This window comes from Papio anubis, chromosome 2 (assembly GCF_008728515.1).
Source record: "Papio anubis isolate 15944 chromosome 2, Panubis1.0, whole genome shotgun sequence".
Classification (NCBI taxonomy): domain Eukaryota; kingdom Metazoa; phylum Chordata; class Mammalia; order Primates; family Cercopithecidae; genus Papio; species Papio anubis.
Window position 1 is genome coordinate 100,200,724 of NC_044977.1, and position 22,217 is coordinate 100,222,940.

The window sequence follows — 22,217 nt, forward strand, 5'->3', positions numbered from 1 at the left end:
ATGAAATTTTTAGATGCATCCGGGGAAAAGTGTGAAAGATCTGCACAGTAAAAATTACAAAACATTGCTGAAGGAAATTAATATCTAAATAAATGGGGAGATCTACCATGTCCATGGGTCAAAAGACTCTATATAGTTTTCAGTTCTCCATAAATTGATCATTATATTCAATGCAATCCCAATCAAACTCTCAGGAGGTGTTTTATAGAAACTGAAAAACTGATTCTAAAATTCATATGCAAATGCAAAAGACCTCTAATGGCCAAAACACCCTGACAAAGAACAAAGGTAGAGAACTAACACTATATGACTTCAACGCTTACTAGATTTCAACACTTATTAGATAACTACAATAATAAAGGCAGTGCCTTAATGGCATCAAGACAGACAGACAGATCAATGGAACAGCATCTAGAAATAGACCCACACATATATGGACTTCTGATTCACAATGGTACAAAGGCAATTCAATGGGGGAACCTTTATCAAACAATGGTGTTACAGACCAGGCAACAGTGGCACAGACTTGTAGTCCCAGCTTCTCAGGAGACTGAGGCAGGAGGATCACTTGAGACTAGGAATTCAAAGGTACAGTACACTATAATCATGCCTGTGAATAGCACTGCACTTCAGCTTGTGCAACATAGTGAGACCCATCTCTTTAAAAAAAAAAAAAAAAAAAAAAAATGGTGCTACAATAGGATACTTACATGAAGTTAAAAAAAAAAAACTTAGTTCCATGCCTCAGACAAAAATTAACTCAATAGATGATATAATTAAATGTAAAACCTAAAACTATAAAACTTCTGGCCAGGCACGGTGGCTCACACCTGTAATCCCAGCACTTTGGGAGACCAAGGCGGGCAGATCACTTAAGGTCAGGATTTCGAGACCAGCCTGGCCAACATGGCAAAACTCCACCTCTACTAAAAATACAAAAATTAGTCGGGCATGGTGGCACAGGCCTGTAATCCCAGCTACTCAGGAAGCTGAGGCAGGATAATTGCTTGAACCTAGGAGGTGGAAGTTGCAGATTGAGATCCTGTCACTCTACCACTACACTCAAGCCTGGGCAACAGAGTGAGACTCTGTAAAAAAACAAACAAAAAACAACAACAAAAAAAACAACTATAGAACTTCTAAAAGGAAAACAGGAAAAAAATCTTTGCAAATGTGGGTAAAGCAAAGATGTCTTAGATTTGACACTGAAACCATGATCCATTCAAAAAATAACAGGCTAGGCACAGTGGCTCACACCTGTAATTCCAGCACTTTGGGAGGTCAAGGCAAGAGGCTTACTTGGGCCCAGAAGTTCAAGACCAGCCTGTGCAACATACTGAGACCCCATCTCTGTTTAAAAACAAATAAAATAAATAAACTGATAAATCGGATTTCATGCATACTAATGTCTTCTGCTCTTTAAAAGACACTGTCATCATGTGCACCTGTAATCCCAGCTACTTGGGAGGCTGAGGTGGGAGGATCACTTGAACCTGGGAGACAGAGATTGCAGTAAGCCAAGATGGTGCCACTGCACTCCAGCCTGGGCAACAGAGTGAAACCCCATCTCAAAAAAGAAAAAAAGAAAAAAACAAAAAAACACTGTTATGAGAATGAAAAGACAAACCACAGGCTAGAAGAAAATATTTAAAAATCACATATCTGAAAAAGACTTGTATCCACAATAAATAATGACCTCTCAAAGATTGATAAAACAAAACCCAATAAAAACATGGGCAAAAGATATGAGCAGACACTTCATCAAATAAGATATATGGAACACAAATAAGCACAACAGTCATTAGAGAAATGCAAATTAAAACCACAGTGGGATAGCATTAAACAATTAGAATAGCTAAAATTTAAAAAACTGACATCAAGTGTAGGCATAGATGTATTGGAAGTACAACTGTCATACAATGCAAGTGGAAATGTACAATGGCACAACCTCTTTCATAAAACAGTTTTGAAGCTTCTCAAAAAGTTAAATAGGGTATGCTGGTGCACACCTGTAGTCCCAGCTACTAAGAGTAGGACAGGAGGACTGAGGCAGGAGGATAGGCTGAGCCCAGGGGTTTGAGTCTAGCCTGAACAACAAAGCAAGAACCGCCCCCTCCCAACCTCTAAAAAATAAAAATGTAATAAAAATTTGAAACGTTTAATATACACAACCTACCTAATGACCTAGCTATTCCACTCCTGGTATCAAGATAAATGAAAGCATATATTCTTACAAAGATGTGGACACAAATGTTCATAGCAGCTTTATCTGTAATAGCCAAAAACTGGAAACAACCCAAATGGCCATCAACAGGTCAATGAATAAACAAATTATGACATATCCATACAGTGGACTACTCAGCAATAAAAAGGAATGAACTATTGATATATATGCAACAACATGGGTGAATCTCAAAGTAATTATGCTGAGTGAAAGACACCAGACCAAAAAATAAAGGAAAATTAATGCAAGTGACAGAAAGCAAGCCAGTGGTTGCCTGCGAAGGGCCAAGAGTAAGGGATTATGGAGGGGTACAAGCAAAGTTTTGGGGTGGTGGCTGATTATTCTCTTGAACTGTGATAATTGTTTCACTGGTATATTGATAAGTCAAAACTTATCAATAGGATTATAATAATAGGTAATTTTTTTTTTTTTTTTTTTTGAGGCAGAGTCTCACTCTGTCGCCTAGGCTGGAGTGCAGTGGCATGATCTCGGCTCATTGCAACCTCTGCCTCCCCGGTCTCCTGCCTCAGTCTCCCAAGTAGCTGGGACTACATGTGCGTGCCACCATGCCCAGCTAATTTTTTGTATTTTTAGTAGAGACACGGTTTCAGCGTGTTAGCCAGGATGGTCTTGATCTCCTGACCTCGTGATCTGCCCACCTCAGCCTCCCAAAGTGCTGGGATTACAGGCCTGAGCCAATGCGCCCGGCCAATAATAGGTAATACTTTTATTATATACAGTCAGTTTGAAATACTTCTACATGTATTAATGCATTTAATTCCCAACACAAACCTATGAGGTCATCCCCATTTTACAGATAAGGAAACTAGTGCAGTTTTTGTAACTTAACCAAGGACAAACACCTGGGCTCAAATCAAAGTCTGCCTGGCTCTGTATTATTAATCACTACTCTCTGCTTCCTGCAACAGGCAAAATCAAGCTGGCTGCCAGAGGGGATGCTAAAACCTAACACATTTACATCTTCCCTCATTTCCACAGATAACAGCAATAATGGTCGGTTCTTCCATGATCATAAAAAATAACTAGATGGGGTTGCAAGAAAATGCTTCCAGCTTTGAGATCACTTGAAACAGCAATGAGAAGAATAAATTTAAAACAAATGGTGCCTTGCACCTGACTCAAAGAGTATATACATCCTGACTTTTGCAAAGGCACAGACTACAACTGTCTAGTGAAGACAAACTGAAGGGTAAGTAGGGTGGGTGGACACTGAACCTGAGATAGGTCTCTGAAGTTTGCACCCTACTAGAAATGTCTTCCAAGATGCATTTGGCTCCACATTGACAGGGCCTGTTTTTGAATTTAGGAGACTTCTGACATACGGACTGTAATAGGGTATCCATGTATCTGTCTTTTTATTTACTGGTTTACTTCTTGTGTAGTGTTGCACATATAAGAAAGGATGCATGGGAAATAAAGGTTTCAGATTTAAAGGGCCTGAACTGCCTTATACTTTGTAAGTATAAGGGCCTTATACTTATACTTTGGAGTATAGAATTGCAGGGGAAAACATTTTCCATGAGAAGTCTGAAGGCATACACATTCTCATCTGACTTTGAAGGTTGCTGCTGAAAAATCTAATGCCATTTTCATTTTTTTATTTTTTTGAGAGAAAGTGTTACTCTGTCGCCCAGGCTGGAGTGCAGTGGTGTGATCTTGGCTCACTGCAACCTCTGCCTCAGGGGTTCAAGTGATTCTACTGCCTCAGCCTTTCGAGTAGCTGGGATTACAGGCATGCACCACCATGCCTGGCTAATTTTTGTATTTTTTTTTTTCAGGAGAGACAGGGTTTCACCATATTGGTCAGGCTGGTCTCGAACTCCTGACCTCATGATCCGCCCGCCTCAGCCTCCCACAGTGCTGGGATTACAGGCATAAGCCACCGCGCCTGGCCCCACTTTAATTTCTGATCTTTTGTTTTCTCTCTCTAGAAACTTTTTAGGGTCTCATTTTTTTCTCCATGATCCTCTTATTCAAACTTGGTGTTTTCATAATTGACAGCAATTTTCCTTAATGTAGGTTTCCCTTGAATCCATCCTGCTGGGCACCCAGCATATCCTTTAAATCTGGAAACTTACATTTCCTTTTATGTTTCTAAGTTTGGTTTTTTTTTTTTTTTTTTTTTTTTTTTTTTGGTCTTCTCTAACCATAAAGAGACTTCATGTTGGGGAAACAGGAGTTCAAAAAACTTAAGGAAGATTTCATGATGAAAGCCAAGTGTCTACCCAGGAAGGACAGTGAGGACACTGAAAAAGAGCATGAAAATAAAGAGAAAAAATGAGAGGCACCATAGGCCTAACTATGGATAGCCCTAGGCTTGGACAGGTGTCTTCTGAGTGTGTAGTTTCTGATGCAGAATGAATCTTCCACACCAGCTGAAGGTTTTACCACACACTTTACACTCATAAGGTTTCTCGCCAGTGTGAACTCGCTGGTGCTGAATCAGGGTTATTTTCTGATTGAATGCCTTCCCACAGTCCTTACATTCAAAGGGCTTCTCCCCAGTGTGAATTCGCTGATGCTGAGTCAAGGCTGTGTTGGAGCTTAGTCGTTTTCCACACTCTTTACATTCATAAGGTTTCTCCCCAGTGTGCATTCGCTGATGGACAGTGAAACTTGAGCTACAACTGAAAGTTTTCCAACATTCGTTACATTCATAGAGCTTCTCCCCAGTGTGGAACCTCTGGTGCTGGAGGAAGACAGAGCTGCTACTGAAGGCCTTGCCACACTCCTCACATTCATAGGGCTTTTCTCCAGTGTGGATTCTCTGATGCTGAATCAAGGCTGTGTCTGAACTTAAACCTTTTCCACATTCTTTACATTTAAATGGTTTCTTTCCAGTGTGAATTATCTGATGCCGAATAAGTAATGAGTTATATCTGAAGTCTTTTCCACACTCTTTGCATTCAAAAGACTTTTCACCAGTGTGACATTTCTGATGTCGGTGGAAGTCTGCTATTCGAATGAAATATCTGCCACACTGTCCACATTCATAAGATATCTGACCACTAGGAATTGTCTGATTTGTAGTGAGCTGTGTGCTGACACTAATATTTTTTCCTAATTTCTCAAACTTCTCTCCATTCTTGACCGCATAGGCCTCATGGTGCCTGGCTGAGGTATCTGTGAAATGTCTCCTCTTTGACTTTTTCTTAATTATCCAATGACCTTGGGGCTGCTCTAGGCTGCTCCCAAAGTCAAGGTGCTGGGAAACATTCCCTGGCAGCACCCCCACCATCAGTCGGAAGGACACTGTTTCTTTGGACACATGCTCCTTTGGAGTTAATCTTTCCTTCTCAGTTCTGGCCTCATCTCCTATCACAAAAAGAAAATACAAGTGTCAATCCCTGATCTCACACACACACACACACACACACTGTCTGTGCTGAAGAAGAAACAGAATTAAGTGGTTCTAATTTGCCCTGAGTATATGAATATTTTCTAATATGCTCACAAGATGGCTGCCTAAGATCAGCACACAACAGAGCCCCGCAGGGACATGAAAACTCTATGAGAGGGGAGGCAAGCAAGGCCAGGAGACATTCCTACAAACAGTGTGCAAACCAGAAAACTGCAAAGACTGTTAATTAGGGCAGAAAGACTAAGAGAAAAGTGAATGAGGTGGATAAAGACACAAACATAGAAAAGTAACAAATGGAAATCCATAAGTGAGACGAAGACTCCCGAGATTAGAGAAGGGGCAGGTTGAGCAGCTCAAGCACTGCAACAGGTCCCACAGGCTGAGACTCCTTAAGAGATGCTTGTTAGAAGACATCATCCATGTCATAATCTTGAAAAGAGAGCTGATCTCTACCATCAAGCTGGCTCTAGTAAAGCAGCAGGCTCCCATGCAGTGGTTGAGGACGCCATACATGGCAACCACCACAGCATCCTGAAGGAGAAAGGAAGGTTTGGAGGCTTGCCTTTAAAACCAAAGAGCAGTGGAAATGGGAAGAACTCATCCAAGAGTGAACGTAAGTCCCAAAGAGGGCCTGGTAACGATGCTTGCTATTTTTCCTAAAAGGTCTCATAGTTTGTGCATTTGTTTAATACAACAGTTTGAAAAGTGAACTACTAAACTCACATGATAATAAGGGAAAACCAAAGAGAAATATTCCCTCCACTATCAAAACCTTTTGCAGATTAAATAAAATCTTCAGCCTGCATGCATTCACAAAAAAATTGTTCAGAAAATATTTTTACTCAGATGACGTAGGGTCCTGAGGTCACATCCAGAAAGGTACAACTTAAACTCAAGACTTGGGAGTGGATCAGTAATGGGCATTCTCTGCAGAAGAGCACAGAAAATTTTCACAGGCAGAGAAGGGGTGAAGCAGAAGAAGAAAGAATAAAAAATATACTATGTTTTATTTATTTATTTACTTTTGAGATAGAGTCTCACTGTGTCACCCAGGTTGGAGTGTGGCGGCGCAATCTTGGCTCACTGCAACCCTCCTGGGTTCAAGCGATTCTCATGCCTCAGCCTCCCCAGTAGCTGGTACTACAGGTGCACACCACCACACCCAGCTAATTTTTGATGTTTTTTGTTTTTTTGGTTTTTTGGTTTTTTTGAGACAGAGTCTCGCTCTGTCACTCAGACTGGTGTAGGGTCCAGCCCTACTGGGCCTGTGGGTTTTTCTCCTCATGTGTGGAGACAAGAGATTGTAGAAATAAAGGCACAAGACAAAGAAAAAGAAGAAAAGACAGCTGGGCCCGGGAGACCACTACCACCAAGATGCGGAGACCGGCCCTAAATGCCTGGCCATGCTATTTATTGTGTACAAGGCAAAGGGGCAGGGTATGGAGTGAGAGTCATCTCCAATGATAGGTAAGGTCACGCAAGTCATGCGTCCACCAGACAGGGGGCCCTTCCCTATTTGGTAGTCGAGGCGGAGAGAGAGAGGGAACAGCTTACATCATTATTTCTTCTGTGCATTTCAAAGGCTTTAGTACTGTCACTAATTCTGCTACTGCTATCTAGAAGGCGGAGCCAGGTGTACAGGGCAGAACATGACAGTGGACCAGGAGCGTGACCACTGAAGCACAGCATCACAGGGAGACGATTAGGCCTCCAGATGGCTGCAGGCGGGCCTGATTGATGTCAGGCCTTCCACAAGAGGTGGTGGAGCAGTCTTCTCTAACTCCTCCAGGGAAAGGGACACTCCCTTTCCCAGTCTGCTAAGTTATATATAACTTTATATATAAAGTAATTTATATATATATATATATATATTTTTTTTTTTTTTTTTAATTAGAGGCGGGGTTTCACCATGTTGGTGAAGCAGGTCTTGAACTCCTGGCCTCAAGTGATCCACCTGCCTCGACCTCCCAAAGTGCTGAGATTACAGGTATGAGCCATTATGCCCAGCCTATTGTTAATTCTTATATCAATAGCCATCAAAGTGAGGAATTTATTCACCTTTAATTTACAATAAATTTTGCTTCAGAAATTTTTCTAAGTATCTGTGGGGGAAAGATGAAATAAGAATCAAAGGATATTGGTGACTGTTGAGGCTGGATGAAGGATACATGGAGTGCATTATGCTGGTGTTTGCATATATTTGAAAATTTCCATTATAAAAATAAACTTTTTATTATTTAAGTCAGTACTTAAACAATATAGCCTGTGATATGCAGATGGCCAGCAATGTTGCCAGAAGCCTATTTTCCTCCAAAGGTGGCTGACATTCTCATCTTTGTAAAAACAAACTGGCAGAAAAATAAAATGGTTTCATATGACAGAGAAGAAATGAGCTGGTTTAAGTGCTGCCCAATCAGACAGTCTCCCTTGGCAGGTTGTGAGGAGAAGAGGCAAAGATGAATATGCAAAGAAATCTTACAGTCATTCCTGTCTTAAAAGAGATTGGCCCTTCCCCAGTTGAGGTAGGTTACCACCACGAACTAAGAGAATCACATGTAATCATTCCACAGGAACAAAAACAGTCTCCCAAGAGAAGGAACACTTCTTGCGCAATGAAATGTGAAAACAAGAAAGCAAGCCAAGCCAAAAAGACATCTAGTGGGTTCTCATGCTCACCTGGACAGATACCTCTGAGAGCCTCCCTGCCCATAGGTTCCCAGGGATCGAGGCCCCATGGCAGTTCCCCTTGCTCCAGCTGGGAGACCAGAACAGGCGTGGTGAATGGAAATGCTGCCCAGGGAGAAAGAAACAGGAAAAGGTAAGGGGAATCAGGAACCAGGGTCCTCTTGCAGCCCCCCCTTTATCTTTATCTGCTGAGCCAGGTAGTGAGAGACGAGGTGAGTCAGGGAGAAACTTAATCTATGCTGCTGGAGGACAGCAATTTCCCACAAAGCGGCACAGATTCCCAGAATAATCCCACGCTCACATAAGGGAATCTCAAGTTTTCTTCAGAGAACTTGGAAGACACAAGGGGCTTTGCTGTGCTCCCAAGAGCTCCTTTCCCCCATGTTTTGGGTACAGTCCCTCCTAGGGTTGGAGAGACAGCTGATTTCAAAACCTGGGAACACAGGCTCTCTCCACCCAGAAACCTCCAGGTAGCTCAGCCTTCAGGGCAACAGGGAGTTATTAGAAACCCCACGAAGTTCTTGGGCCAGAAGTGGTGGCTCACGCATGTAATCCCAGCACTTTGGGAGGCTAAGGCAGGAGGATCACTTGAGGCTGGGAGTTCGAGACCAGCCTGGCCAACATGGAGAAACCCCATCTCTACTAAAAATACAATAATTAGCCTGGTGTGGTGGCGCCCACCTGTAATCCCAGCTACTTGGGAGGCTGAGGCAGGAGAACCACTTGAACCTGGGAGGTGGAGGTTGCAGTAAGCCAAGATCACGCCACTGTACTCCAGCCTGGGCGACAGAGACTGTTGTCTCAAAAAAAAAAAAAAAAAAAGAAAAGAAAAAAGAAAAAAAGAAAAATAAGAAACCCTACAAAATTCTAAGGAATAAAGAAGCCAGGATGCTCAAAGGGCAGAGGCCAAAAACAAGAAGAAGAGATGTCTTACCCAGGGAAGCCACATTTGCATAATTCTCCAGCATCACCTCCCTGTACAGGGCCCTCTGCACAGAGTCCAGGCTGGCCCATTCATTCTGGGTGAAGTACACAGCCACATCCTCAAAGGTCACTGGTTCCTAAAACAACAGGTTCCTGCTCAAACCCTGCATGAGGGCAGAGGACCAGGCTAAGTAGTGGGGCAGAGACCTACTGGGTCTAGTGGTATTGCCAAGGACAGTTACCCAGCACTCCACCAGAGGCCAGCCCTCAGCCATCTTTGCCCGCACCAACAGGAGAGTCCAAGGGTCTCTGCACCCCTTTGTGGTCATCCCCAGCAAACAGTTCTATTTTCATCTGCTGATCTCTGCTTGCCTCCACTGTGCCCTGCTCTGTGTGCCCATCTGTTCCTCTGGGCTCCTTTCCCCAGTGTGGGTTTTGTGTGCACATGCACAGGGGACATCTGTATAAACACAGTGAATAACACTTTTGTACTGATCTCCACTCTCTCCCTAACCCTACTAAAGTGATAGTAACATAATAGCCCAAGAGAAGAGTCAAAGCTGGCCGGGCACAGTGGCTCATGCCTGTAATCCTAGCACTTTGGGAGGCTGAGGCGGGTGGATGGCTTGAGACCAGCCTGGCCATGTGGCCAATAGGGTGAAACCCTGTCTCTACAAAAGATACAAAAATTTGCCAGGTGTGGTGGTGCATGCCTGTAGTCCCAGCTACCTGGGAGGCTGAGATGGGAGGATCACCTGAGCTTGGGGAGGTCGATGCTGCAGTGAGCTGTGTTTGCACCACTGTATGCCAGCCTGGGTGACAGAGTGAGACCCTGTCTCAAAAAAAAAAAAAAAAAAAAAAAAAAGAGAGAGAAGAGTCAAAGCCAGCTAGAGGCATAAACGGAATTTTAGAAGGCAGAGAAAGAATGAATGATAACTAGACTAGAAAAGCAGACAAAGATGAAACTCAACTTCCGGCAGAAGGGGAAGCAAACAAAAAGGGGCCCAATTCAAACCACAGAACTAAGGATGAGCTAAGGATTTTGTAAATGTGCACTGTTGTTTATAACTTGGTAAAATATTCTGTCTCCTTAAAAGCAACATAGAGAAGGACGGACCAGCAAAGTATTTAGGACAATGAATGAAAAATATCTACACATAGGCATGTAACTGAGAAGTCTCAGAAAAATGAGAATACACAACAGATCCCACAGGCTTTCAGAGAAGGAAAAACAATACACACATGAAGACTGGGAAGTCAAGATGGCAACAGACTAAACAGCAAAAGTAAAAGGGTAATGTTTTTGAAAATGCAGGCCAGGTGCAGTGGCTCACACCTGTAATCCCAGCCCCTTGGGAGGCCAAGGCGGGAAGACTGCTTCAGCTCAGAAGTTTGAGACCAGTCTGGGCAACGTGGTGAAACCCCGTCTCTACAAAATATACAAAAATTAGTCATGCAAGGTGATGCTCCCAGCTACTCGGGAGACTGAGGTGGGAGGATCACCTGAGCCTAGGGGAGGTCGAGGCTGCAGTGAGCCGTGATTGTGCTACTGTACTCTGGCCTGGGTGACAGTGGGACTGTCTCAAAAAAAAAATGCTAAGGGAAAACTTCCAGTTCTTATCTAGGTGGAATCATGGGGGCTGGATTTTCCCTCCTGCCTGAAACAAAATAACCGGACAAATTATATAAAAATAATTTTCAAGATATCATGCAAAAAACGACAACAGTCCCTGAAAAACAGGAAAAAAAAAAAAGAGGTGAGCCTTGTAATTCCCTAAGCTACTACCCTGAGGAGTTTCCAGGCTGCAGCACAGGAAGAGGGAACTGAGGCAGAACCTGGCATATTTCCTTGTAGAGTCTGAAGAGACCAAGGCAGCTTGAGTTTATAGGACAGACTGCTAGCGAGGAGAGGGCTGCATAGAGATGGAATCTCAATTATCAGAGTATTCAACAAAATACAGATCAGTACATGGATGTGGGAAAACTAACCAAGGCCAGAGAAAGGATCATTTGGAAAGACTGAAAAGAACAATGCCTGATATTTACACACCATTAATCCTATGGAAAATGGAAAAAAAAAAAAAAGAGCCAGGCACAGTGGCTCATGCATGTAATCTCAGCACTTTGAGAAGCTGAGGTGGGCAGATCATTTGAGGTCAGGAGTTCGAAACCAGCCTGGCCCATGTGATGAAACCCCATCTCTACTAAAAATACAAAAAATTTGCCGGGCATGGTGGTGTGTGCCTATAATCCCAGCTACGTGGGAGGCTGGGGCACAAGAATTGCTTGAACCCAGGAAGCAGAAATTGCAATAAGCCGAGATCGCACCATTGCACTCCAACCTGGGTGACAGAGTGACTCTGTCTCAAACAAAAGAAAAAAAAGAAAATAGAAAAAGAGGATAAAGGGAAACGAAGAACAGTTGGGACCATTAGAAAACAAGTAGAAAGATGATAGGCCCAACTCTAGCCATATCAATAATGGTATCAAATGTAAATAATCTAAACATCCCAAAAGGCAAACATTGTCATATCGGATTTTTTAAAAAATAAGAACCTACTGTCTGCCACCTTCAATAAATGTACATTAAATATAAAGACAGGCATAAATTAAAATCAAAATAATAGACATACCAATAACAGATATACCAAAATAATAGATATATCAAAATAATAGATATACCAAAATAAAAGCTATACCATGACAACATTAGTCAAAGAAAACTGTAAGGCCAGGCATGGTGGCTCATGCCTGTAATCCCAGCACTTTGGGAGGTGGAGGCGGGAGGATGGCTTGCATCTAGGAGTTTGAGACGAGCCTGGGCAACCTTGTCTCTAGGAAAAAGAAGTTAGCTAAGCACAGTGGTCCATACCTGTAGTCTCAACTCCTTGGGAGGATCACTTAAGCCTGGGAGGTCGAGGCTGCAGTGAGCTGTGATTGCGCCACTGCACTCAGCCTGGGAGACAGAGTAAGACTGTCTCAAAAGGGAAAAAAAAAAAAAAAAAAAAAAAAGCTGTAGTGGCCAAATTCATATAAGACAATGTAGATAGGTAGACAGTCCATAGTCTGTGCCATAAAAGAGAGTTCAATAAAAATCAAAATGATTCAAGTCATACAAAATATGTTTTCTGACTGTAATGCAATTAAATCTGATATAACAGAAAGACTCCTGAAAAATCCCCAAATATTTGGAAAGTCAGTAACACACTTCTGTAAAAGAATGTACAAAGTACTCTGAACTGAATAAAAATGAAAACACCATGTACTAGAATTTGCGGGATAATGCCAAAGCAGTACTTGGGAGGAAATTTATAGCACTAAATGCCTATTTTACAAAACAAAAAAGACAGATCTCAAATGTGTGACTTCAGCTTCCCCCTTAAAACTAAAAAAAGAATAGCAAATTTAACACAAAATAAGTGTAAAAAATACATTAAAGATCAAAGTGAAAACTGATGACATAAAAGAGAAAAGTAATGAAACCAGAAGCTAGCTCTTAAAGAAAAATTAATAAAATTTATAAATCTCTAGCCAGAGTGCCCAGAAAAAAAAGAGAGAATACACAAATCACTAATATTAGTAATAAAAGAAGTGATATCACTGCAGATAATAAAAGTTACGGACATATTATGAACAACTTTGAGTAATTTCTACAACTTAGATAAAACGGATAAGTTCCTTGAAAGGCACAAGTTACCAAAACTCATTTAAGCTGCACATAGTGATGCATGCCTGTAGTCCCAGGTACCTGGGAGGCTGAGTGGGGAGGATCACTTGAGCCCAATTTGAGGTCAGCCTGGGCAACATAGACAAAAACGTGTCAAAAAATAAAAATAAATAAATAAACAAATAAAAAGAGACAGATAACCAGAGTAGCCCCTATATCTACCAAAGGACTCAAAAATCTTATCAGAAAGAAAATTCCAAGCCTATGTAACTTCACTGGTGAATTCTACCAAACATTTAAGGAAGAAATGCAATCAACTCGACATAAATTATTCCAAAATATTAAAGAGGAGGGAGTATTTCTCATTCTATGGAACAAAGATATCACAAGAAAACTGCAAATCAATACCTCATAAACACAGACACAGAAATTTTGACAAATTAAATTCAATATATAGTACTAATAAAAGAATAATACATCATGACGAAGTCGGTTTTATCCCAACGCAGAGTTGGTTTAATATTTGAAAGAAAAATAATGTAATGTAATTCACCACAATAACGAACTAAGAGAGGCTGGGCACGGTGGCTCACACCTGTAATCCCAGCACGTTGGGAAGCCAAGGCGGGGGAATCACGAGGTCAAGTGATTGAGACCATCCTGGCCAACATGGTGAAACCTGGTCTCTACCAAAAATACAAAAATCAGCTGGGTGTGGTGGCGCGTGCTTGTAGTCCCTGCTACTCAGGAGGCTGAGGCAGGAGAATCGCTTGAACCCCGGAGGTGCAGGTTGCAGTGAGCCAAGATCGCGCCACTGCACTCCAGCCTATCGATAGAGCAAGACTCCGTCTCAAAATAAATAAATTAATTAATTAATTAAGAGAAAAACCATATGATCATCTAAATAGACAGAGAAAAAGCATTTGTCAAAATCCAACATCCATTCCTATAAAAACTCTCACCAAAGTAGGAATAGAAGAGAATGCCTGATAAAGAGCATTTACAAAACAAAACAAAAAAGCAAGAAACCTACAGTGAACATCAGTCTTCGGTGTGAAAGACTGAATGCTTTCACCTTAAAAGCATAAATAAGACAAAGATATCTGCTCTCACCACTTCTGTTCAATATTGAAATAATGTTTCTAGACAGTACAGTGAGGCAAGACAAAATAAAATAAAAGGCATCCAGACTGGAAAGAAAGGAGTAAAACTATCTTTACTTATAGATGACCTATGTAGAAAATACAATGGAATCTACAAAACAGTTACTAGAATTGCTATACTGGAGAAGTAAATACTTCTCCAAGCCTGCGGATTGGGGTGAAAGGGGTCTTTATTGGACGTAATAATGTAGATTTCCACAATTCAGAATTTTTAGTTTTAAGCTGGCTTCAACTGCCAAATCCCAACCAATCCCCCCACACTCAATAGTTTTCTAGTCTTAAATTGGGCATTCTTACCTCTCCATCCCTCTCATAGTGACAGATGCACAATGGAAGCCACTAGCCTACACAACTCAAGATCTGAATGCAGAGGTGACACCTGCTCTCTCTTGACATCAAAAGGCTGAGAGGGAGGGAGAGGATGCTCACTCACCTGGCGCCAAGCGGTCTGGAGCATGGCTGGCGTCCCAGCTTCACACACTGCCTCGGGGCTCAGAGAAGTGAAACTGAAGAAAAAATAAAGCAGCACCGGTGAGACTGACGCTGCCTCGCACCCTGCAAACGCCCTCTGTGCGCCTTGGGCTCCTCTCCGTTCCGCTACCCCCTCCCTCACCCCAAACAGCAAAGGGGTTGGAAAACCAGGTAGAACAAGCCCCAGGGAAACCAATCAGTCACCCGGACCGCGAACCTCTTCTGCTCGGACCGCGAACCCCGCGCAGCGCAGGCGCAGATAGGGCATGGAAATACCACCTACAGCTGACACCGAGAGAAGCGTGGGACCCTCCGCCGGAAGTGCGTTTTCCATGCCACTCCTCTCTAGGAACCTGGGAAGGTGCCAGTCTCTGTGGTTCCCTGCCCCAGCCGCCATCGCCAGTGTCCCTACTGCCTGAGACAACACGGGCCCGAGCGGGCAGCCCCAGGCGGGGATCCTGCAGCGCCCACACCTGGTGTCTCCTTCGGGGCATGACGTCCGGCCAGCTCAGGCCACAGAATGGTTACTATCCTGGGTATTATTCATGGTTGTCTGGCATTTGCCACTGTGGGTGCCCTTCCAGATAATGAAGGCACCATCGCTCCCTCCACATGCGCCAAAGCTGCCTGGATTGTGTGGGTGCGCTGCAGTGGGAAAAGTGGGCGAGGGGAAAATCGGGCCCATCACTCAGAAGGCCGAATGTGTATGGACTACGTCGGTCCAGAAACCCAGCTGCACCGCTTACTAATTGTATGACCTGCAGCAAGTTTCCTTGCCCCGGTTTCCTTGTCTGTTAAATGCGTATTATGATGATGGTACCAACCTCTTGAGGCTGTTCAGGGTTGATTCATTAAATTAGTTAATTGATAGGCAAATTATTTACAGCTGTGCCTGGCACACAGTAAGTGCTGGTGAGTTTGTATTGTTCTGTTTTCCAGTCGTGTCTTTTGAAGACACAAAATAGGTGCTGCTGGGACTCCAATATGTGGCGTGCTTTAGGGAAATAGATTTTTTTTTTTTTTATGAATAAAAATAAATCCAAACTTTAGACAAATTGTATTGAAATTTTAGAACATTACAGATAAAGAGAAAATTTTAAAAGCTACTAGAATGAAAAAGATAAATTATCTTCAAAAGAACAGTATTAAACTTAAAGCAGGTTTCTAATCTACAACAGATGCCAGAGACAGTGAAATCTTCAAACTGCTAAGGGAAAATCGTTGTGGCAGGCTCTAAGGCCAAATGTTAATAGCTCTTTCGCTAAACTTCTCAAATTGTCTTAAAAAAAAAAAATCTTCATTTTCAAATTTTTTTTAAGACAATTTGAGAAGTTTAGCGAAAGAGCTATTAACATTTGGCCTTAGAGCCCTTCCCTGCCCTATACTGGGATGTGTGTCCTGGCCCACCTGGAGACAGATTTTAGTTATTCCTTCCACGGGAATTAGATGTATCCACCACCTCCAAAACAAGTCCTGCCATGGAGAGTACATTATGTATCTACTGCTGCATAATAAACCACTGTAATACTTTGTGGCTGAAAACAATAAACATTGTTATCTTTCACAGTTTCTGTGGACCCAGAATTCAAGAGCAGCTTGGCTGGGTGGTACTGGCTGAGGGTCCCTGCTGAGGTTGCAGTCAGGTGTCATGTGGGGCTGAAGTTATCTGAAGCTTGACTGAGTTAGGAGGATCCACCTCCAAGGTAGTTTATTCACATGGCTGGCAAGTGGGTGCTGGTTGTTGGCAGGAAGCCTCAGTTCCTTCCCATGTGAGGGTTTTCACAACATGGCATGTAGCTTTCTCCCAAAGTGAGGAATCCAAGAGGCCAAGGCCAAGGCCAAAGCTTTTATGACCTAGTTTTGGAAATCATGCACTATGATTTCCTCAATACATTCTCCTCAGAGATTAGTCATGATTCAGTGTGGGATGAGATACAGAAGGGTTTGAATGCCAGGATATGAGAATCATTGGGAGCCACTGTGGGGCCACCTAGGACAGAGATTTTAACTGTCACAGAAACAGTTCATTTTATAAAATCTATAGTATTTTCACTGTAAAGTTTATGTACAGCAATTGTTTTAAATAGATTTCCAGAAACAATGGCATGACAAGGACATACATTTGAATACTGCCCCTTTGCTAAACCTATTAAAATGAACATTTACCATGAATGAACATGCATATGTGGGTGCACATAAACATACATACATATACACCACAAATTCTAAACAGTATTAGCCAGTGGAAAAAAAGCTGATAAACTGGACTTAATCAAAGTTAAATCTTCTGCTTTTCAGAAGATACTTTTAAGAGAATGAAAAGACAAGCCACAGACTGGGAGAAAATAATGAAAATATTTGATAAAAGACTTGTTTCCAAAATATATAAAGGACTCTCAAAAGTCACTCATAAGAAAATAAACCAATTTTTAAAAATAGGCAAAAGATTTGAACAGATCCTTCACCAAAGAAGATATATGGAAAGCAATTAAATATTTGAAAAGATGCTCAACATTGCTAGTCATTCGAGAAATGCAAATTAAAACCACAATGAAACAGTATTACACACTTATTAGAACAGCTAAAAGTAGGGAAGACATCAAGTGTAGGCAAAGATGTATCAGAAGTGGAACCCATACAGTACTGATGGAAATGTACAATGGCATGGTCTCTTTGGAAAAACTTTGTAGGTTCTTTAAAAATTAAATATACACCTACCTTATTATCTAGCCATTTCACTCTTGTTATTTACCCAAGAGAAATTAAAATGTATGTCCTTACCTTACAAAGACTTGCATACAAATTTTCATAACAGCTTTATTTATAATAGCCAAAAACTGGAAACAATTCAAATGGCCATCATTTGAGTTAAATTGTGGCATATCCATACAGTGGAATACTACTCAGTAATAACAAGGAATGAACTACTGATATATATGCAACAACATGGGTGAATCTCAAAATAATTCTGTTGTGTGAAAGATATCACACCAAAACAAAACAAAACAAAACTTTAAAAACAGTAGATGCTGTGTGATAGCATTTATATAAAATTCTAGAAAAGGAAAACTGTAGTAAAAGAAAACAGATTGGTGGTTTCTTGGGGCTGGGGGCAGGAGAGGAGCAGGCTGGAATAGAGAGATTATAAAAGGGCATAAGGAAACTTTTTGGGGTATGATTATGTTATCTTGATTGTGTTATTTTTTTGAGAGGCATATACATATGGCAAAACTTACCAAATTATACACTTGATGCATGGCTTATTGTATGTCAGTGATACCTCAATTTAAAAAAAATACATACTAGAAAGACAACATAATCTTAAAATGGGTTGTGTCCTTAAATCTAACCCTAGTTCTAATCCTGGTAGGACAAACCTGAAGGAAAAAGCCATTCATCAGGGAGGAGAATCTGCAGGCTGAAAGTGCAGGCCAATCACTTGAGGCCAGGAGTTTGAGACCGGCCTGGCCAACATGGCAAAACCCCGTTTCTACTAAAAATACAAAAATTAGCCGGGTGTGGTGACATGTGCCTGTAATCCCAGCTACTCGGGAAGCTGAGACAGGAGAATTGCTTGAACCTGGGAAGCAGAGGTTGCAGTGAGCCGAGATTGCACCACTGCACTTCAGCCTGGCGACAGCCCAAGTCTGCATCTCAAAAAAAAGAAGGTGGGTGTTCTGATTAAAAGTTTGTCCACTTCCTACATGAGTTCGGTTTCTCCCCATTTGGATTTTCTGGTGCTGTGAAAGTTCTGACCTATATTTAAAGACTTTTCCACATTCTTTACAATTGTATGATATCTTCCCAGGGTAAATTATCTGATATTGGTGAAAGACTGACCTTAGTTTGAAACGTCGGCTTCACTCACCACATTGATTAAATCTGTTCTATATGAACTCTCAGATTTGTAACAAGATGCATGCTGTCACTAATGATGTTACCTAATTTCTTACACTTCTCTTCTTAACAGGCTGAAAATAAGAAAAGCCAAAATACTAATACCAGCACTTTGGGAGGCCGAGATGGGCAGATCACGAGGTCAGGAGATCGAGACCATCCTGGCTAACACGGTGAAACCCCGTCTCTACTAAAAATACATTTAAAAAAATGAGCCTGGCGTGGTGGCGGGCGCCTGTAGTCCCAGCTACACGGGAGGCTGAGGCAGGAGAATGGTGTGAACCCGGGAAGCGGAGCTTGCAGTGAGTGGAGGCCGTGCCACTGCACTCCAGCCTGGGTGACAAAGCAAGACTCCGTCTCAAAAAAAAAAAAAAAAAAAAAAAAATACATGTTTCTGGATTTTTTTTATCTTGTTCAGTTAATTTATTTCAAATGAAGAAAGCCAGTTTCCATCCAATTACAATCATGAATTCCTCAGAGTTTATTTTTAGGTTAATATTTAGAAACATTACATTTTCTCATGGAAACAATGAACAATAATGATTATGTTTGCTTCCAGGCTAGCTCACAGAAGCCTATATTCCTCTAATTGTAATGAAAACACATCTTTGTATTGAAAACAGTAGAAAATTATACTCTGGTTTCTCTTCAGATCGTATAAATCTTTTGCCTTTTACTAAAGATTTCCATGAAGAGGAACAGCTCTGAATCTTAAGATACCATCTCATGCCAGTTAGAATGGCGATCATTAAAAAGTCAGGAAACAACAGATGCTGGAGAGGTCGTGGAAAAATAGGAATGCTTTACACTGTTGGTGGGAGTGTAATTTACTTCAACCATTGTGGAAGACAGTGTGGCGATTCTTCAAGTATCTAGAAGTAGAAATATCATTTGACTCAGCAATCCCATTACTGGGCATATACCCAAAGGATTATAAATCATTCTATGATAAAAACACCTGCACACGTATGTTTATTGCAGCACGATTCACAACAGCAAAGACTTGGAACCAACCCAAATGCCCATCAATGATAGACAGGATTAAGAAAATGTGGCACATATACACAATGGAATACTGTGCAGCCATAAAAAAGGATGATTTCATGTCCTTTACAGGGACATGGATGAAGCTGGAAACCATCATTCTCAGCAAACTATCACAAGATCAGAAAACCAAACACTGCATGTTCTCATTCATAAGTGGGAGCTGAACAATGAGAACACATGGACACAGGGAGAGGAACATCACACACTGGGGCCTGGGGGGGGGGGGGGGCTAGGGGAGGGATAACATTAGGAGAAATACCTAATGTAGGCGACAGGTTGATGGGTGCAGCAAACCACCATGGCATGCATATACCCATGTAGCAAAACTGTACGTTCTGCACATGTAGCCCAGAACTTAAAATATAATAAAAAAAAAAGTAGAAAGTTTAATTCTCCCATTAAGTAAAAAAAGGTGTGTAGGGGGTGCTCTGTAATATTTGTCTGTGTAAGAGTAACCACTTTCATGCTTCACAGCAGTCATATAAAAGAAGAAAAACGTTTTGCATGACAAATTATTAAAACAAAGGACTGGGCATGGTGGTTCATGCCTATAATCCCAGTGCTTTGCAAGGCAGAGGCTGGAGGATCACTTGAGACAAGGAGTTCGAGACCAGCCTGGCCAACATCGTAAGTCTATTTTATTTTATTTCACTTATTTTATTTCATTTATTTTATTTTATTTTATTATTTTATTTTATTTTATTTTGAGACAGAGTCTCACTCTGTCGTCCAGGCTGGAGTGCAGTGGCACGATCTCAGCTAACTGCAACCTCCGCCTCCTGGGTTCAAGCAATTCTTCTGCCTCAGCACCCCCTAGTAGCTGGGATTACAGGAACCTGCCACCACGCCCAGCTAATTTTTGTACTTTTAGTAGAGACAGGGTTTTACCATGTTGGCCAGGCTGGTCTCAAACTCCTAACCTCAAATGGTGTGCCCGCCCCAGCCTCCCCGAGTGCTGGGATTACAGGTGTGAGCCACCGCATCCGTGACCCTATCTCTTAAAACAAGCAAACAGACAAAAACAACAACAAACGAAGAGGAAAAGCAGGAAGTGAAGCTCACAGGTTCTCTCACTCACCAGAACAGACACCTCTCAGGGCCTCTCTGCCGAGCAGCACCCAGGGATCTGGGCCCCATGATATTCCCCCTTGCTCCAGCAGAGATATCAGAACTTGTTTAGGGAATAAAATGTTTCTCAAGGAGGAAAAAAAAGGAATAGGAAAATGTGGGGAGTCAACCATTGTTGATTCTGGAACTCTTTTCAGCCCATCTTTCGCCTTTAGCAAGTGGAGGAAGAATTGGAACACCCAGGAGAACAAGCGAGGCGGGATCTCAGGGAAAGGGGAGCACACGACAGAAGGAGCCCAACTCTCTTAGGAAGGAGCATAACACATCTGGCCCTGTGAGAGGGTGGGCTGAAATCGTGGTAGTATCCCACCCACATGGTAGGAGGCTAAGATCTCAGGAAAACAGGGATGGTGTAGGGACAGAGGGCTCAATTAGGGCATCAAAAAAATTTTCATTTCACATTTTGTCCAAAGCAGAACCTCTACTAGGGAACTGGGGACATCTGTTTCAATACTACAGAGAACCTAGGGTTCTCCCTGGCCAGCAGTCCCTGAGGCAGGTGAGTTGGGAAACTCAGTTGATGGGATTCTGAAAATGAGCTTATGAGAGATACCTCAGCCTATAAGAGGAAAGAAGCCAGGAAGCTCCAAAGTACAAAGGCTGAGTCCTAGAGAGAGCCTCACCCAGAGGCTATATCTCCAATACCATCTCTGTACAGGGTCTTTTGAGCAGGCATCAGGCTGGCCCATTGCTTGTAGGTGAAATAGAAGGTCTTATTCTTGATGGTCACTGGTTCCTGAAACAAAAGATTCCTACTCAAGCCCTGGGGAACAGGGGAAGGGGGCAGATGTGCTGTAGATAATTAGATGGCCAGATGAAGACCAACATAGAAAATCAATAGTATACCCCAGAATTCAGTTGGAAAATGGACAAGACCTATAGCACACACATGCATGTGTGCATACATGCGCACGTGCCCCTTCATAAAAGAACTGAATAAATGATAAGAGAGAACATGTTCATAAGTGGAAAGCATTATTTTTCTAAAACTGTCATTTCTCATTTAATCTATAAGTCATTGCAATCCCAAAGGAAATCATTTTTTATTCTAAAGTTCTAAAGAATCTGGATTGTGAAGCTTATATGGAGGGACAGATGGAAAGACTAGTAAGAATATTTTTGGGGGAAAAAGGAAATTTGCTCTACCCAGATATCAATCCATACTATAACATTACAGTAATCATTTCCTGGCTGTACTCCTGCAATAATCTCCTAACTCAAATCTCATTCATTTTTCTCTTACATACCCAATAATGTGTGGGTGTGTAATAAAGTAGATTTTGCAAACAGTCTGAATGATCTGATAAAAAGTTCATGAAACAGTCAAAAACTCTTTAATGGCTATCATTCTTCTTAGGGTGAAATCAAACTCTTTCCCATGACCTCTAAGATCCTACTGATCTGGCCCCTACGTCCCTCTACAACTTCAGCCCGTGTAACTCTCTCCCTGGGCTCTGTCTAGTCCAGCACCCTGGCTTCCTTTTTTTTTCTTCAAACAAGTCAAACTCTTTCCTACCTCAAGGCCTTTGTATTTGTTCTTCTATCAGCCTAAAATTCTCTCCCCTTGTTCTTCCCTTTCTTTAGATCTCATTGAGGACATCGCCTGTTCAGTAAGTTGTAAAAACTCTG

The 22,217-nt window shown here is 41.9% G+C and overlaps 1 protein-coding gene and 1 non-coding gene across 9 annotated transcripts; one reads left to right on the forward strand and one right to left on the reverse strand.

Annotated features, from left to right (window-relative positions):
* Positions 1-3,576: 3,576 nt before the first annotated feature.
* Positions 3,577-14,867, reverse strand: ZNF620 (zinc finger protein 620). 8 transcript variants are annotated; one of them, XM_017955560.3, is made up of 5 exons: positions 14,734-14,867; positions 14,479-14,551; positions 9,226-9,352; positions 8,283-8,396; positions 3,577-5,560 (listed from the first exon to the last, which is right to left on the reverse strand). In XM_017955560.3, exons 2-5 carry the CDS (start codon positions 14,500-14,502, stop codon positions 4,557-4,559), a joined length of 1,269 nt encoding a protein of 422 aa, XP_017811049.1. In that variant the 5' UTR covers positions 14,503-14,551; positions 14,734-14,867; the 3' UTR covers positions 3,577-4,556. The 8 variants fall into 8 exon arrangements, with proteins under 8 accessions (XP_017811049.1, XP_017811050.1, XP_003894680.1 ...); XM_017955561.3 differs by having other exon boundaries at positions 14,800-14,818; XM_003894631.4 differs by having other exon boundaries at positions 14,721-14,813.
* Positions 14,868-19,045: 4,178 nt separating this feature from the next.
* Positions 19,046-19,157, forward strand: LOC116273886. Its single transcript, XR_004182390.1, has one exon. It is a non-coding gene; the product is annotated as a U5 spliceosomal RNA (small nuclear RNA).
* The last annotated feature ends 3,060 nt before the right edge of the window (positions 19,158-22,217 follow it).